Source organism: Lepisosteus oculatus, chromosome 15 (assembly GCF_040954835.1).
Source record: "Lepisosteus oculatus isolate fLepOcu1 chromosome 15, fLepOcu1.hap2, whole genome shotgun sequence".
Taxonomy (NCBI): Eukaryota; Metazoa; Chordata; class Actinopteri; order Semionotiformes; family Lepisosteidae; genus Lepisosteus; species Lepisosteus oculatus.
The window spans coordinates 7,711,712-7,730,103 of NC_090710.1; the positions used below are offsets into that span (position 1 = coordinate 7,711,712).

At 34.0% G+C, this 18,392-nt stretch overlaps 1 protein-coding gene across 2 annotated transcripts in view; it reads right to left on the bottom strand.

Annotated features, from left to right (window-relative positions):
* gpc6a (glypican 6a) overlaps positions 1-17,494 on the bottom strand; it is a 338,150-nt gene extending 320,656 nt beyond the window's left edge. For both annotated transcript variants that reach the window (XM_006638995.3, XM_015363660.2), the window contains exon 1: positions 16,990-17,494. In XM_006638995.3, coding sequence (XP_006639058.1) covers positions 16,990-17,140 — 151 coding nt within the window. In that variant the 5' untranslated portion in view covers positions 17,141-17,494. The remainder of the gene's footprint in view (positions 1-16,989) is intronic.
* Between the last annotated feature and the right edge of the window lie 898 nt (positions 17,495-18,392).

Consider the following 18,392-nt stretch of genomic DNA (forward strand, 5'->3'; position numbering starts at 1 on the left):
GCATATAAAATAAATATTTCCGAAAATATAAATTCTGTCAAATTCATCCTATAGCATTCCATTGGTCTTAAGGTTTGATGACCAGAAACAAAACACAGTATTGATTTAAACACCTTTTGTTCTTTGTTATTTAACTAAGTAAGTTGGACTCCTTAGCTGACATTGTGAAACGTGCTCTAAAAAATTCAAATAATATTTGAACACATATGTCAGGTTAAAAAAGATAGCATGTAAAGATCTTTTGAGCATAACTGAATTAACTACCTCTTTGGTGAAATAATTTCTGATCAAAGCGAAATGCTCTAGTTTCTGCAGAGAGATCAAGTACACACAGATGCTTTACAATCGCAGGGGAGAAGAAAACAAACAAATACTGTGGTAATTCCTTGTTAGATACTTTCTTTGACAGCAGATATCGGCTTTAGATTTTTTTTCCATTTCAGCACAGCATGTTAATATGCTATGAAAGACTGCTCTTGTTGTCTCAATGTGAGGCTAAAATTCTTGCATGCAGACTGCAGTCATTATTTCTGTGGAAAGAAGGAACGCCTGTTGAGAAAGCCCATCATACTGCGATTTAGTATTCATGGATGAATTTAATGGGGAGGAGATGGAGAACCATTTGAGGAATCCACTTTGCAGCAGAAAAAGAAACAGCTAGTCAGAGCTTTCTTGATAGGGCCTCCTGTGTATATCCCTACAGGAAACCTCAAGCTTAAATCAACAAAGAACAAAGCCTTTCCCCTAGAAACATTACTTAGCAAACTGACCTGTAATCACAAATAATCCCTTCTGTACAATTAAAAGCTTTTACAATGTAGCTTATACTCTATTTTTATATATTATCTTGGCGCTGTATTAATTAATATTTCTATGTAAAACCTACTGCACCCCATCAGGTTAAACTAAGTTTCTACATTGTGTACATTGTGTATCACTGCTTCAGTGTACGTGGAAGGCAGGCAGGCTGGTGCAGCTAGCTATTATGAGCAGTTACTGTACCTTCCCCTGTCATTTGTTTTATTAATTAAGGTTTGGGATTAATCATAGTAGATTCAGTGCAAGCTAATAGATGTAGCAGTAGAAGTAGAAGTAGCAAACACATGTAGTCATACTGGGTGTCTTTAATAGAGTAAACACAGTGCACACATTAAAAACAAAAACAAAGTAACTAGGTAATTAATATGACAGAACAAAGTAAAAGTTATGACTGCATTAATGTTCAAGCCCTTTGCTGTTGGCAAACCCAAATTAATTTATGTGTAGAAAATCACCTGGATGAACCACATAATTAACCTCTGTGTGTGTGTAGTAATAGTGGTTTACATGATTGCACTATAAATACACTTATCTCTGTGAAGGTCCCAAGGTCAGGCAGTGAAGTAAATTTGAAACAACAATTCAACCCTGAAAACCAAGGAGCTTACCAAAGAACTCAAGATAAAGACGTGTAAAGACATAAATTAGGAAAGGATGCAACTGGATATGATGCAAATGGTGACTTTAAAGGAGGTACATAATAAGTTCAGTTTCTGAGATGGGAGGAAATGTCCGTGGGTCAATGATATCCAGGTTACAGCACAAAGTAGGCTTGTGTGTACCTGACAAAATAGCATCTCAAATCACACATTGGCATTCAGCCCTAAATTTATAAAAAAAATATTTTAATAATTGTGATATTATCTTGCAGCATGATTGGGCATTACTCCACTTCCCATGTGATGTTTGCAAAAGCACATAAATGATACTGCAAACATGTTGTAAAAGATAATCAGACAAGACAAAGCTGAAATTTTGTGCAATGCATTACATCTGACAAAAACACAACAAAGAGTGTCACTCCATCAACACCCGTAAAGAATGGTGGTGGCATCATTATGCTGTAGTACTACTTCTCATCAACAGGAACTGTGAAGCTTGTTGACATAGATGCAGAAAAGTACTGCCAAATCCTAGACGAAAACTTGCTTTAGACCTAAACTGGGACAAAACACCTTTCAGCAGGACAATAATCTGTAGCATAAGGATTAAGGTACACTGAAATAACTAAAGAACAAGAAAATAAAAATCCTTGAGTCAACAATAGATTTGAACCCAACTAAGAATCTGTAGAAAAACTTGAAAACCGTAAGTGTATAAGTGCTCCCCAAGCACCTTGAGAGTGTTTGAGCAAACAGTCCCTGCAGAACAAACAAAATCACAACAAATATGCAAACAACACATTTAATTTTTCAGTTTTTTCTGACATTTAATTTAATTCATCTTACTCTAAGAAATCTCCAGTTTCAGTATTCAGATTTAAAATAAACAGTTTAAAAACATGTACGCATCTTTCTCTAATTTCACAAAATGGGAAACAACAGGAAGAGTCTGAAAACATTTGCAAGGCAATGGAAATTGGTCATATTGGGTTTTAAATTAACAGAACTTTTAGCTTACAGAAAAAAATACAATGCTTTTAATCATCCCAACAGAACATCTCACTTGGATAATATTAATTCCCAAGTTTTAAATGTCAATACAGAGTTAAGTATAATAATTAACAATAGCTCTTTTATATAGCACTTTGAATCCCAAAGGATCCAAAAAGGCTCCTAGGAGGAAGAACTATTACATTCAACACTGAAATTCCGCACATACTGTAGCTTGGTGATGCATAAAAAAACACCTCAGATCAGAAGGAAAAGTGAGAAATTGCTTAACCAATTGACTTTATCAAGGAATTTGAAGAAAGTCTGATGTAAAAGCCTAGAGAAGCATCACACCTTAGCTTCTGAAAAGTGACATGGGATCTTTAATGACCAAGTAGGCTGGGTTTCAGTTTAATGTTTCATCTGAAGGATGGCACCTCCTGCAGCACAGTATCTCTGATCACCACCAAACTAGGGTGTTGCCGTATAAAGCCTGGTCCAGAAGACCACCACCTACTGCTCCGGCAGCAACATGTTTTTCATTAGACATCTCCCATTTCAACATTGACTAGGACTAGCCATGCTTCTCTAGTGAGATCTGATATCAGCCTAGAAGGTTTTAATGCTACTGTAATAAATGCAAGCTATTCATTTTGAAGGGACTCAAAATCTATAAGTGCATCCTACTATTTTTTGGTGTATTTTGCCCTGCTGTGAATTACAGTTAATTACAGATTTCTTATTGCATTACATATTACATGTATTACTTATATTTTTTTTATTTAATTCTGTAGTGGAAGAGAAGGGGTTGACATTTAAGCTCCTCAAGAATCCCTAAATCATTGTGCAGGTGAGCTTATATAGTCAAGGGTGGGCATCCTGTAATGAACTCCATGTCATTTGACTTGAGTTAAGTACATTGGCATGTTGACTGCAAAGCTCAGAGAGCCTTGACTATTTTAGCTGTGCTTTATAGTCCAGTGGCCTTGGAAACAGGCTGTCTTGGTTCTATTTCCAGCCTTTGCTTTACACTGTACACTAAGGATGCTGACATACCATTTTTGCAACACACAGACATCCAGGCTCATATTGGTGACTGCAGCAGACACACAGAGAAACTCTGTCTCTAGCACTGTGTCTATTGCAACACACAAGCTGGCTAATTAAGGCAACAATCACAAAACAAAAAAACTCTAAAAGCTTTTTTTTTCGCTCCACTGGGAATGTGCTCAAGCTTTTCTAAATCAAGATGTACTGAATCTTTCTAATTTGATTTAAAAATGTAATCTGCTGAACTATCTGTTGCTACATTTGCACTTATGAAACAACATACAGTAACTGATAAGAATCATTCTCTAGCAGCCTTTATTTCTTTCGTAATACTTAAGTATTGCAAAGCCTATTAATTATTTTATGTTTATTTTCTATCTTGTGCTAAATTAACAGACGTACATAATTGCAACACTTCAGGATCAGAACTCTGAATTTAAATACTAGCTTCTTTTAGCTTCACACATTTGTTTCAAACCACATTCTTACCTAAATTCACTGTATCACCTTCTACTCTGGTCTATCTCTAATCTCATATTTCTCCCTATTCTCTCTCCTGATCTCTCTGCCCCTTTAAGTTCCCCCACAGCATTGGACGCACTATCCACTGAAATCATAACAGGCCAGTCCCTGCCCACCTGTCTGCATCTCCTCAAGACTCATCTGTTTAGACTACACCTGTGATATGTCTCACATTGTCATGAACTTTTACAACCAACTGATACTGCATTTTTCTCAATGGCTTTCCTTCTTTACGGAAGCAATAATTCCTACCTACAGCTTGATGGACATTATTTTTCACTCTTTCTGCACAGGCATTGTACATCTAACGTGATGGCACCGGCACTTTAGTCATTTTTTAAACTTATTTCTTCTACTGCATTTGAATGACTTTTTGTGTTTACTTTATGTTTTATTGTATATTAAATAAGTAATCCGGGATAAGCGTCTATGCTAAGCAAATGAATAATAACAAATAATGATGTATTCAGCTAAAATAAATTTGACATTCATGTTAAATGTTTTTATGTAGACAATAATACTAACAATAAGACAGCTGCTCAGTCCTCTTGTACTGTACAGTTCAATCATTAAAACCACTTGTTCATACAACAAGATGAGTCATACAGTCCAGACAGTTGTCTTAAATGTAAGTAACATGCTGTCATTAGCCAAATGTGACTGGAGTGCCCAAACAGCAACTGCCCAACAATGGCTGGGTTTCAGCTGGACATGAACTCCTTGGTATGCTGAGCAACATTAAGTCCTATGACTTGCTGAGTACCTGCGAGCTTACAATACTACCACTGAGAGCTCTGCCTGTCCACCATTCACTGCTTTCAGACACACAGCATGAGTCGCTCATCGCAGCATGTTACGGAGGATTATTTCTAATTTTCCTTTAACTTATAGTATCAAGCTGGTATGAGGGTCGCAGCAGTAAGTACTGAATATCGATTGACAGTGGGACATAAAAAACAGAAACAATGTTTCAATGTTTAGAAAGTCTGAGTTAGGAGTATACAGTAATTTTGTTTTATCTTTAGTGTTTTCACCTGCTTAACTTATACTACCTCTGCATCACAGACAGATGTTTCCTTTTCATAACTTACTGCAGGCCTTAATGAGGAAGTTGTCCAAGTGTAATGAAAGTGCAATGTGGCCTGATTTTACTTGGAATGTTATATAACTGGGGTGTATCCAGATAGTCATGCAAGACTGTTTTTTGTACCATTGCTTAGACTTTTAGAAAGACCGCTAGAGGCCTTTACAATATTTGCTAGCTGGACATTTTTAATACAAGTTCTCAAAGTCTACAAATCTGGCAGCACCCTCTCCAGGTGTACACTATTCCCTCATTACACTTTAGACATTTGTAGTAAATTGTGAATTATGAGGCATCAGTTATATGTTAAGGAATGAAAAGATAATAAAGATCCTTTTGAATGTAGGAATTACAGTGATGACAGATGAACAATATTATTTCCTCCTGTTTATCTGTATACAGTATGCTTTCTGGAATATTTTAATATTACTATGAAATAGAAACTTCAAAACAGTATGTTCGTCAACTACAGGATTGGGGAAAATATCTCTTTCATTGCTTTCAACAAGACACACGAAGCATTGAGTAGTATTAGGTGGGTAAACAAAAGCTTACTTTTAGTTATTACCCGGTTAATACAGCTATACTGTCCCCATTATTGGTCAAACAACACAATCATTACAGTTCTTAATTTGAAAGCAATTGAACCATTCTCCTTCAAATATATGTTCCGTCCATGCACAGGTTAGAATCAATGTTGCTGTTACCATTTCTCTTAATTATCTGAGATGGTGACTTACTTCATTAAGCTTTAATTTTTTATTTTCTCTGCCAGGTTACTGATGGGAAAAAGCTGAACAAATTTCCACATAATGTTTAAGCAAGTAGAGAAAAATCTTTTTAATAAGAAATAATGTCGCAAGAACTATTATTATAAATATTATTTTGATTAACCTTAAGTCCACAAAGTAAGAAGTGACTGTCTCACCGACAAGTGATAGCTGCTGGAAGAAAGTGACTATAGCTTAAGGGAAAATCTTTTAACTAAAGAAAAACTTTCCCTCATTAGGAAGGTGATATATTGTACAATGGTGACACTATTTTCTAATCCATGTCAAATTGCAGATTTCCTAAATAAATATTAAAGATTTGACCTACCCTTCAGGTAGCAAAAAGATTCAGTTCTAACAATAATTGCCCAAATCTGAACAAACAAGTACCATTTTGGGTTTTTTCCAAAAGTGAAAATTAAGTGTGATTCTGAACTGAATTAATTCTTTTTAAAAGCTTATTTAAATGCACATGTTCAGAAACAGTCAAATATAAAGTTTACCTTTAAAATTATTAGCAATTGATTATACTGTATGCACTTATATGTAGAATCTTTATCACAGCAAGACATAAAAGAGAGATCTTCCTCCCACTCAGCTCCATCAGGTACACTATGGGCTCTTGCTTAAGATGCCACACTCTGATAAGAGAATTACAAACAACATCTTACACATCACATCTAAACATATTTCATATTAAATAGGATAGAGGTACCTACTAAACTTTTGCAAATTGCTGTCACTTTATTTATAAGGGCACTTCTACAAATACTGTTATATACAGTAAGTGAACATCTTTGATAGAGGATATGCTAAGATATATCCCTTAATAGCAATTATTAATAAAATTAATCTAAATTACCATGTACTGGTTGAACCTACAATATAAACCTTGAGTTACTGTACAGGCAAAGAGAGTCATATAAAGTAAAACATTAGCGTGTCATAATGTGACATATTTGTCCTAGAAAAGTAACCCTTCCATATAAGGTTTTAAGCTTATTTTACAAAGCATGCTAACCATTACAGCTGAAACAAAGAAAAACTGCAACATTAATGCAGTTTTCAACTATTTTATAATGGTTTTCATTAAGTCATAGGCAACTACAAAGGTTTGTGTTAATATAATCACGTTCAAAATGAAATTCAATAGCTAGTTTAAAACAAAGCATAAATGAATTTATTCAATACAAAACCAAAAATGTAAAAACTTTTTTTCTTCTCACGTATACTTCTTTTAATACTTTTAATCTTTTATTTTCCTTAAATGCAATGTTTCCTTCACTATTTTTTTTACCGATTTAGTAAATCAGTGCATGTGCATTTAAATTAAACAAAGAAGTAACACAGTTATACTAAGATGGAAAATATGAACTGAAATCGAAAATGTTTGTATTTATTTATGCCATATTTCAAATACCTGCTTTCAAGACATTTGTAAGTAGGTTAACAATTTTTTTTCTTTTGATTCACATTTACCTAAAATAAGTATTCACGGCATATTCCACATTTTCCATGTTCCTGGAGAATTAGACAATTGGAACACTTTGTGACATCGATAGCAATCTTTGTAATGGTCTTACTAGACCTGGTATAAACACCTATCATCCAGTTTTGCCTTATATACAATAAGTAAATAGGCTTAACCCACACAAGTTAGATGGCTTTTCTAAAAGCTCTGTATATCAATTAGGGCCAAGTGTGTACTGCACTGCAGCAGAAAAGAACTCCAAACTAAACTTTATTTCTGTGATTTTTCCAGCATCATGACAGTCACGCAGGTTCTTTTTTGGTAAAAATTATTTCCACTCAGGAAGACACTGTCCATGACTGTGAATGATTGCCACAGCTGTCCTAAATAATTAACTTATGTAAATCAGAACAGTCTGACCATAATTAATACCTTTCTGCTTTATTAATTTCAAATACTTTAGAATTGGAATGGCAGAGATAGTATGATGTGATACCTGAATGTAAGATAAATATTCATGTCACTGTTTAATCTAGACCCTGAAATACAGCACCTGATTTGGTTGTGTTGATATGACTAATTAGCTATAATTAAGTGCTTTTTCCATCAGTTCTCTAGGGGCTACAACTAGTTTCAGAAGTATTTATGTAAAGGTTATTTGGAGATGTTAAATATCCAATTATGCATTGCAGTTTGCTTCTTGTGAATTTCAACTAGGTTTTCTCCTTACATCATTCAAAAGGAAGACAAGAGCACGGGGAAAATGTACAAAGGATGTCAAATGTCATATACATTTCTTTAAGTGCTGCCTATTACAGATAACAGTAGGTAAATCTAAAGAACAAAACTACTCTATGAAACTACAGTACACTGTAGAAAGCCTAACAAAAATGTGTTTGGTGCCTATTTGGACATAACATTTCCTTAATAAAAAATAATAACCAATTATACGACACAATTATACCAAGAGCAGAGCACATGAAGAAATAAAGTTCTGGTGGTTCGTAATGCTTGAGTGTGAGAACAAAAGAACATCAGCATCAAATACAGTAGTTTCAAGACTTTTCAAGAGTGCTGTCATTCTGCCATTTTGTTTTGGTAAACAGACATGCAGCCTTATAAAACGCACAAATACAGTAATATAAGCATACTGAACTAGTCATCATATAGTCTTCATGTTTTAGGGGGATCTTAAAGAACAATATTCATACAGCTTTATACTTTAGGTGTCTTCAATCATGAACTAAAGAATTTAAATAACAATTGGTTCAATTATGTAACTGAGAACTAAGATGGAATGGAATTCAGAATACATTTTTGCCCTCTAGATCCAATATTGCACTCTTGCCTGACAATACACATGAAACAGTTAACAAATTACTGTATATACTCTCAAGGAGTCCTTTCCTTATCATGCTTACAAATATTCAAAATCTAGAATCCAAAAGGTTTTGAACAAATATTTTGGCATTTTAAGTACTGTACAAATAGAAACTGGGTTAAATTACCTGTGGAATATCTTAGATTAAAAGTCACATCAGTATTTATTTTCTACGATTTACTTTAAATAAACTGTTAGAGAACAACACTTAATCTGAAACAATCAATCTACAAGGTATTTACAGAATTAAAGAACTGTTATTAGGTGTAGAGTTTTTTTTCACACTGAACATTTTAGGAGATTAATACAGTATGCATAAAGGATGAATTCCAATTGATGCTTTGCAAATTAACAGAGTCAGGCTATGAATACACAATGCAGCCTTTTTCCTTCTGCCTCCTTTTTCAGCAACTGCTATTTAAGTCATCCATTTTAAAAATATACAGTACAATTTCCTCATGACATCTTCTTAAGTGGAATTCGCCACGAGTGGAAAAATATAATATTCTCATGTGAGAGCTAAAAGCACTGATTTTTAGTGAATGGTGTACAGCATTGTCATTCACAATGATACCATATCATGAAATCCCAGGGGTCCAAAAAATAGAGATCGTTATCAGTGCTTTTTAACTACCCTATTTCGTGGTCCTCAGATGCTATCATGTTGCCTAATGTCTCCAAGCACAAATCCATTCATACAGTAGTTATATTTGGAAGCCTTTTAATGAAGTTAAGCTCTATATTCAACAAAACATTACATATAAATACATTACTTTCAGATGAGTAAATATTGTCAAACATGCCAAAATATATAACCTGGACAAAAATATCATTTTTTGTTGATAAGAACAAATATATCCATGTAAATTCGTCTATTTTCAACTGTATTATACTGTATAAGCACTAAAACTAATTAAATGATACATACATCAGAACAACAGCCTACAAGAAAAATAATATTTACTGATAAAGCTGTCCTTTGTTAATATATAAACTTTAAATGTCTTGGTTTATTTAATAATATTTCAAGATTATTTTACCTGAATGTTATATAAAAACAGTATATAAATATAAAGTAAATAAACGAAGGCTAATTCACAGAATGTACAGAGTGTTTCAAGCTGAATAGTTCTAGACATCTTATTGAATGATTGCTAAAGGTTAAGCAAAATGTTAAATGTCTTTCAGAATTACTTTCCCAAGACATGGAAACAAAATAAACTTAACATATTAGGACAGTTGCTGTTCTCACAGCTGCCCAAATAATCTCTGTGGCCAAGTGCAATCTAGCCCTTTTTCATTAAGATGACTAATGCAAGAACCATCCAAGAAGGTCATATACTGAAAAAATAATATCATTATCAAGCTATTTCAGTTTTCAGGACCTATAGTAAAAGTAAGCATTAAATACTACTGCTACAAACAAGGGACAATGCAAGGAGCTTCCATAAAACACCACAAGCTGGTTCTGATTTTGTTTTACAAATTTTATTTATCTGTAACAGCTGACAATTATTTCAAGCTGTTAGTCTTTTGAGGTAAAAATGGATTGTGGCATGAGAGTAAATAAACACAGTCAGACCACATCATTTAAATGACCACTCAAGAACCCAGCCTTTGCATGTTAAAATTAGTTTTACTACTTGACACAAGTAGTACAAGAGCAACAAACAAGCACAAAACAACCAATAACAGCTTTTATACATCACACATTTGTGTGGGGTACCATATTTAATATTACAAGGTTCTCAAATTATACAATGATGGAAATAAAGAAATGTTTTTTTTCATTTGTATTTAATTTTTATTAATAGATTGTAAGCATAGAGCTAAACTAATATACTTTGAAGCATTTTCCACCTAGTACAGGCCTAATTTCCATTAGAGAAGGCCTAACCTTTGAATGAGCTGTATAATATGTATATATTTGAATAATTACTTAAAATGGTTTTGAAAAAGTTAACGTGCAGTAATCATAAATTGTATACCCATCATCTCTAAGTATGGTCCCCATTATTTGAAGAAGCTTATAATCTTCTAAAATCATGGGTGATATTTCATTGTGGGATGTTGTCTTCACAGCAGATTTTTCATCATTGTAGACAATTTCCTCAAAGTGCCTTTGCATTGTCCCACTGCAGTCAGTGCTTCAGAAGAATGATGCAATTTTAAGATAGCTAAATACATTATACTAAGCTATGATATATTAAGTTTGTTCATAAAGTTCATAAAGTGTTTCACTTCAAGTCTATGGTTTTAGTTTTAATGCTTTTGTACTCCCTTAGGCTACTTGATGTTTATCAAAATCCATAACTACCACTGGCACCAAAAAGGCACCATTGTCAGCTGTTTCGCTCTAGATGTATAGCTGGTATGCAAATAATGAACAAAATACAATCCTCTACAATGGTAACTGCCAGAAGACGGGCTATTTGTGAGGGCTTTTTATGTCCTTATTTGGTGTCTGGACTACATAAATCATAGGATTCCAGTTCTCTTTACAACACCACCTCAGGCTTAAGTTATTCTTAAAAATGGAAAACGGCTTACATAGTAAATTCAAGTAGTGCCTAATTTATAACAGGAGAACATCACACATCATTTGTAAAATTACTGAAAATACATAATTAGAGAGAAACTTACATTAAAATTGTAGAAGGGACTTTTTTCCTATATACCCTACTTTAGATTTAGGATTATGGTTTCTGATATCAGCATTTGCTACAACTACAAAATAAGGGGGGTTGATAGGGATAAAACAGTATATGTACTGTACACTTTTGTCTGCTGATTTTATAAGTCCGTTCCAATAAGACAAACTATTAAAAATATGAGCATATATTGAATACATTGTTGTATTATTTCAGAAGATAAAAGAAATGTTTAGGTTTGCATGAGGCATTATTAAATGCATGTTTTAATAAAAATGGCAACAAACACTGAGGCTAGAATAAAGATTCTTATGTGAAAGAAACATCCACATCTTACATCCGCTTTATCTTCACATCTCCTCCAACAGTACATAGCTGTTTCACAATGCTGTAAAAACTGTGGGATGGAGTACTGGAGATTCCTTTCCAGTTAGGATATTACTGATGAATTCCACAGAAGCACAGAAGGGAAAAAAGAATTCTGAACAAAATGGATGAGGATGGATATTGTTTCTATCAGTTCAGACAGTTAAAGCAAAACTAAATTCTATCTGTGAATTGTTCACTCATGAGAGGTGGACCCTTCATGAATGATTTAGTAGTTGTTTCAAAGTTAAAGTTGCAAAAAATGTTCATTATTCCCAAAAACCTTTCGCATCTGTCCCTAAAAATGATATGTACATTCTCACATGAAGGATCCCTTTTTATGTCCACTTAGTTTACCCACACTTTTTTTAACAGTGAAGACGCATTGCTCAACCACATGTTGGTCCCTATACTTTTAACTTGCAGCTTATTCTGCAAGACTGATTTCTTCTTTACATTCACTTTTATTGGATGCATCAACTTCCTAACTTCATTAGGGCAATTACAAAAAGGGAAACCTATGAAATGGTGAAGATTAACCTTCTTTCAAACACTTAATATATTAACTATTTCTCACATTTGAAATGCCAGACATTTAATTATATGGTACCTGTAACTGTTTCAAGAATAGTGGCTTTTGTCCTTCCCCACCTAAAATCAGAAAGATTAATGTTTACTTTTTAAATAAACAACAAAATAGTAAAACCTTTAAATTTACTGTTTGATTTCCTGACCATCCACTTTTGACAGTCAATTTTTAATAATAAAACATTTAAAAATGAAAAAAAAAAGAATTTCAGTATCACATAGCATGATGCTAATGGATGTCATTCAATACCTTTCCTATAGACACATCTAGCCGGCAAAATGATCAAAGTATTTTCAAACAGCTGTGGCATTTAAAGTTATCAAAAGCTTTGTTTTTCATTACCTTCTGTGATTAAATGCAAAGAGAAAAACACAGAAGTGGGAGCCTAGATCAGGTACTCATGAAGTCCATGAACAGGTGGACCTAATAAATGCATTTTCCAAATTTCTAGCTGCACCTGCAGAATGACAAGATAAAAGATCTCACGGGATTGTAATAAGCTATGCATAAAGGATCTTTAATAGAAAGGTCATTATTTGACACTGGTAGTATGACATGCAACAAATGACCGATTTTTCTTCTTTTTAATATAGTAAACTCTATGCTGTTTAAATTGATTACATTGCAGTTCTTATCACTGGAGAACAATCTCCCCACTCTGTGTGTTTGGGTACACTACGGATCACACCACAGATGCCATCAACATTAGCTTCAGGTGAAACGTAAGGTCTATACAGCCACTTAAAAATATCAAATTCTTTTAATTCTGCAAAAATAAATTATTTTGACTGAGAAATAACATCCTGTTGGTGATCTTAATTAAGAAACAATACTCTGTACTTATGACAGTCCAGTTAAGTTCACTTCTGATATCGCAGTAACTCAACACTATCCATGCCCCAAGTGGTTTGATCATTTAGAATGTAACTGGGTTTCACTGCATTCATTAACAAGCAAAAGAGGAGATTTACAAACCAATAATGTGTTGCATCGTAATTAAAAAAGTTGCTGTAGGTAATTACTGTATTTGAACCAAAGCCTTATTGGGCCGGAACACATCCTGGTTTCCATTGCACAGAAATCTTTGCAAATGATTGGAGAACGCAAGACTCTTCACTGGATGGGATGCCAATGCTCCCAGCCAATGCTGTTCCCTGCTCATACAGCTGTGTGAACTGGAGCACTGTGGATACAGCACCTTCCTGTGCAACAGCACTGCCTCTAGCAGGGACATGAACCCAGAATCCTACATGTCCAGAGACGTACCCACTGATTTAGGCCATTCCCAACAAACTTCCAGAAACCACTAAAAATACACTGTTTATAAAAAGGATAGTTTAAGTTAAAAGTGGTCCAGAATTTCCTGTTTCCTTTTTAAATGGTTTAACTTGACATATCCATATCTCCTGATCCAAATACAGTCATGTAATAACATCATGTATAAGTAAAATGACAATGGAAATACAAATAGTAACATACATTAATATATTAGTATAATATATCATATATGGTACTATATATGGTATATTATAATCTGGCATTAATTCCTTTAATTGTTTAATGAATCATTCATTTAGATAGGACATCTGTAAAGAATGTAACATTCTAGAAGCTGACTTTAGTTCATAGATAGGTAGTTCATAGTTCAAGAACATACAGTATATGTCAGCGTGACTTGTGCTCCCCGAACTCTTAGTTTTCCTTATTAAATCCTAATAGAAAAGGCTCCCCACATACTGTGTAAGAGATGATAATGGAGGCATGCAGCATCAAGTCACTCAGGAAGACAAAAATCACTGCATAAATGCAGTTAATTATTATATGGACAGAATTCCACAACCAACAAAAAACGCACAATGTCCACCGATCATTTTAAATTCTGATAATATGAAAACAGATAATGTGAAAAAACATGTTCTAAAAAATCATGCCTATTTTATTAATATTCATATACCTTGATTATAATTTTCACATGTGCTTAAGTGATATGTGTTAAAATTCAGCATAAACCAGGCAGCGTACTGTATACAGTACAGTACCTTTCTACTGAGAAGCAAAAATGTATGAGTGAACTACAGTAAAATGTGCAAGCTCTAACAATAATCAGCAGCTTATTTCTCAATTAAATTCACATATTCTGTAAATGAGTCTGAGTTCCAGCATTCATACTGTACATTCGTACTGTTCAAGAGGAATAGGCATCCAAATGTAAATATCATCTGTTGCAGTCAGAGTGCCAGGAATGCTAACTGCTGTCAGCACTCAGCACTCCCTTTAGCAAAGCTAGACGACACTACACAGCAATACTACTGAAGCAAACCACACTCAGTAATTGCATGAAACACCGCTTATTATAAAATTGATTTTTTCAATTCTATTTCTTTTATAATATCATTATGAAAGGACACGTATAGTTCCTCTAAATGACAAGTAAAACATGAACTGATATATATCATCTGTTTTTCTAATTGGGTCATAAATAAAATTCAATGAATGTTAATGTATATATATATAATTTAATGAAAAATATATTATTCACTGAAACCCTATCGTCAATGTGCTATATGTATTAAGTGGTATTAGACAGTAGTTATATTTCATGAGTTATAAGAGGCCATGCTCCAGGCTGTGTAATTCAACTGTAAAAGGTTAGTAATCTTCAATACTTTACGTTGCCTGATATTACACAGAAGAGCCACCTACTGGACATAAGGTGGTCTTTAATAATTTACCATATGATAAAAAATATGATTACTGTATGGATGCTGTAAGGGAATTAAACAAAGTTTGTACTTACAGTATGAAAAAAAAAGAGTCAAACCAAATTGAGAATCTGTACAACAACATTCATTCTGGATTCATATCTGGCATGGGTTTCAAGTAACAGGTTCAAAACTTCCAGGGAGCCAAAAGTTTAAGTCCCCTGCGTACTGTTTCAGCGCATACTGTATTTGTATTATTTTATTAGAAGAACTTCCGGATTCTCTACAGGTTACCAAAGAGCCTTAAAGACAGACATTATTTGCTTGTTTATGTTTTTTTTTTCCAAATAATCTTTCCTTTATTAAATTGGACTTCATGCATGGCATTTATAAATTACACTCAATTAAAAATAAAACAATCAAACTTCCCTCGACGTGCCTTACAAAACTACACTTATGGAACCATATGTAATTTAATGCAGCTTGTCAATATAATTTAAATTTTCCGTCATATCCATCCTTCTTGTGGGCCAAATGTTCCCAAAAACTGTTCACTTTTTAGTAAATTAACAGATACCCCAGTCACAGAGGTAAAATTGCAGAAAACAATTCTTGAGTTGCTCAGAAAGTCGTTTTTTTTATTGTTGATTACATGCAATAAAATGTGTCATTTACAAGACTTTTCCTTTAAGATGAAACTGACCTTTTATGAACGCCTTGAGTGAAAGTATAAATGCAATACAGGCTTGAAATTATCGTAATAAAAGATCAGCTTAAACACCGCCTGCTACACTGATCTGTAGGTTTCATTGGCCTTTTCTGTAAAATGTCAGACTATTCCAATTGCCAAAGTTGTGCAACCATCTGTGAAGTCTTTTCAACGAGGTACAGTATATCAAAGACGCTTGGTTTACGAACAGCATTTCTAAGAAAACCGTTACTTTTTATTTGTTCGCGCTTTGCGGCGCTTAGTTTGCTAATAGAAATATTTAAGAAGTTGATTTCCCTGTCAAAAATAGCTCCAGCGATGTTGCTTTTTCTCTCAGCAATACCTCCAGCTCTCTTTCCAACTTAATACTGTAAATCACAGAATTCCCGACTTCAACTGAAGAATGAAGTGCATAAACTTCAGTTCAGCTAGAAAGCTAAGCGATTAGGAAATTACTAATAGGGGAAATTGTTAATGAGGATTGCGGCTGAGTATAATTTTGTAGCAATGGTACTCTGATATCTCAACGTAGCTACTCAAGGTAACAAGTTGCACCATTTACCAATTGAGCTTGGTATCAATAGTTTCAATCACGGACCAATCCACGATTGACTACCCTGATTCCGAGTGCGTCAACACTTGCTTTCTCGGATCTAAGTTAATTAAAAGCTAATAATGGAGTTATGGAGAAATATATATATATATCATTCCATCTACCATCGGATATCTTATAATCTTAATAATTACACAGCAACCTACAATAGCGTGAACGCTGGCAATGTTAGGAGCTGATTATCTACACAGTCTGCACAGCATTAATAATTAAAATATGCACTTCAAACCATAAAGTGACATTATTAAGTAAAGTATTTATCCCCAGATCTGGTCTAATGACGTGCTCTTAAAATACAATTTTTAAAGTTTCTAAAGATAATACACCATTGTTTTAACAAGTAGAGCCACGTGCATTTACTATATGTTAATTTGAAATAGGTAGATTTATATGTGCAAAAAATTAAATTACTTCAGTTTTATGGAAAGAATACTGTGTTAGTTAAATTTTCTTAACTATACATGCTTGTTTTATTTAGTGTTCGGTTTGTTTTCGCGTTTTAACTTAATTTGTTCATTCAGTACCTGTAACTACCGGCTAAACGTAAAGCCCCTTTTTATATTGACAATTATTGTTTTTCCATTCCCACTCGTTGTATTCAATAACAGATAATTAACTGATTATGTAAGTGTAAGTGACAAGTTGACTTAAGCATAATTCTCATCCTTACCTGATATTTCCTGATGAGGGACATTGACAAGGCTAAAGCCTTTAGCAGTGTACGCCTGCCTGACCTCGCTGCAGCTCCGTGCTTTAAGATCAGCTCCAACTGCAAGTGACAGCACTGAGAAAGTGCAAAAAACGGCTTCTATTCTAAACATTGTACAGTCTTGTGAAAAATCCGTTCCTTAGCAGACCCCAGTTAAAGAAACCAAAACGACACCACAATCCCGTTTGTATTTAACACGCGCTCCGTGGTTTCCAATATTCTTCCACTGCAGCTTTTTAAAAATCTTTATCAATCACAAATCAGACTTTTACTTTGCAATCAAAGCAGCAAAGGGTGCTGCACTCTCCGTTGAAAATGAACGCTTTGTGCCAAGTTCAGCTACATAAATCCGGTTCGTGAAGCAGCACTATGTTATGTTCAGACAACTTCTCTCATACATACTGAGATTCTGTATTACAGTCTATGAGAGGAAGCGAGAAACAGAGAAACACATACACGCCGCGCATTACTGAGGGAGAGAGTCAGTGCTCAGACCAAAACACGGACTGGAATCTGCACCATCAGACTAATCTTCGCTGCTACACGCCCGTAAACCGAGATGTTCTTTTCAAAACCAGCTACTACGATCTGCAGTATAGAATGTGCAAAAAAATGCAAAAATGAAAAATGAAACCTTGAGACACTAAAAATACATTTTTTAATATTATGAAAAAAAGCTCAACAAACTGAATGTTTTATAACAGTTGCGTATATTTTCAAAATAAATCATATTTTAACATATTGAACTTTTACTATCACTGGAAAATCGAGTTATTTCGTTCTGTAGAAATATTCTAACGACATTATTATTATACTTTGAAAGATATTGAAGTGAAAAAAAAATCCTGAAATACGTTAAATCGGTACATGATATACAGTATGCAAAACAATACATTGTTCCTAACTCAGGGTCAGCTCATTGTCCCGTTTTTAAAAATGTATGGTTTAAGGTTTTTCCATAAACTATTGGCATCATCATTCATTGTTTTTACTGGGAGCAGCTATCCAATTGACCAGGACTATCATCCACTTACTGTAATAACAGTTCACCGGTTTTCAGGAATCATATTGTACTACTTCTATAATTGCCATACTTATTTTAAGAAACGTATTTGGTTTGTTAACATATTTTTATTGTTGCTGAAGTAACTAACCTGCAGAAAAAGAGAACTGAGTCAGGGCATCCTTAACCCTTTCATTTAATGCTGACTAGCATGAACGTTGTCCAACAGGTGCTGCTGTCTGTGTTTGTATAAGCCCTACTGATGTACTGATGTTTTGCATTGGAACAGCTCAGCTCTGCTGCTGGGATATAGTAAATTTGGGTTGAGAATACATTTCTAGTTGTTTCTAGTATTAACTTC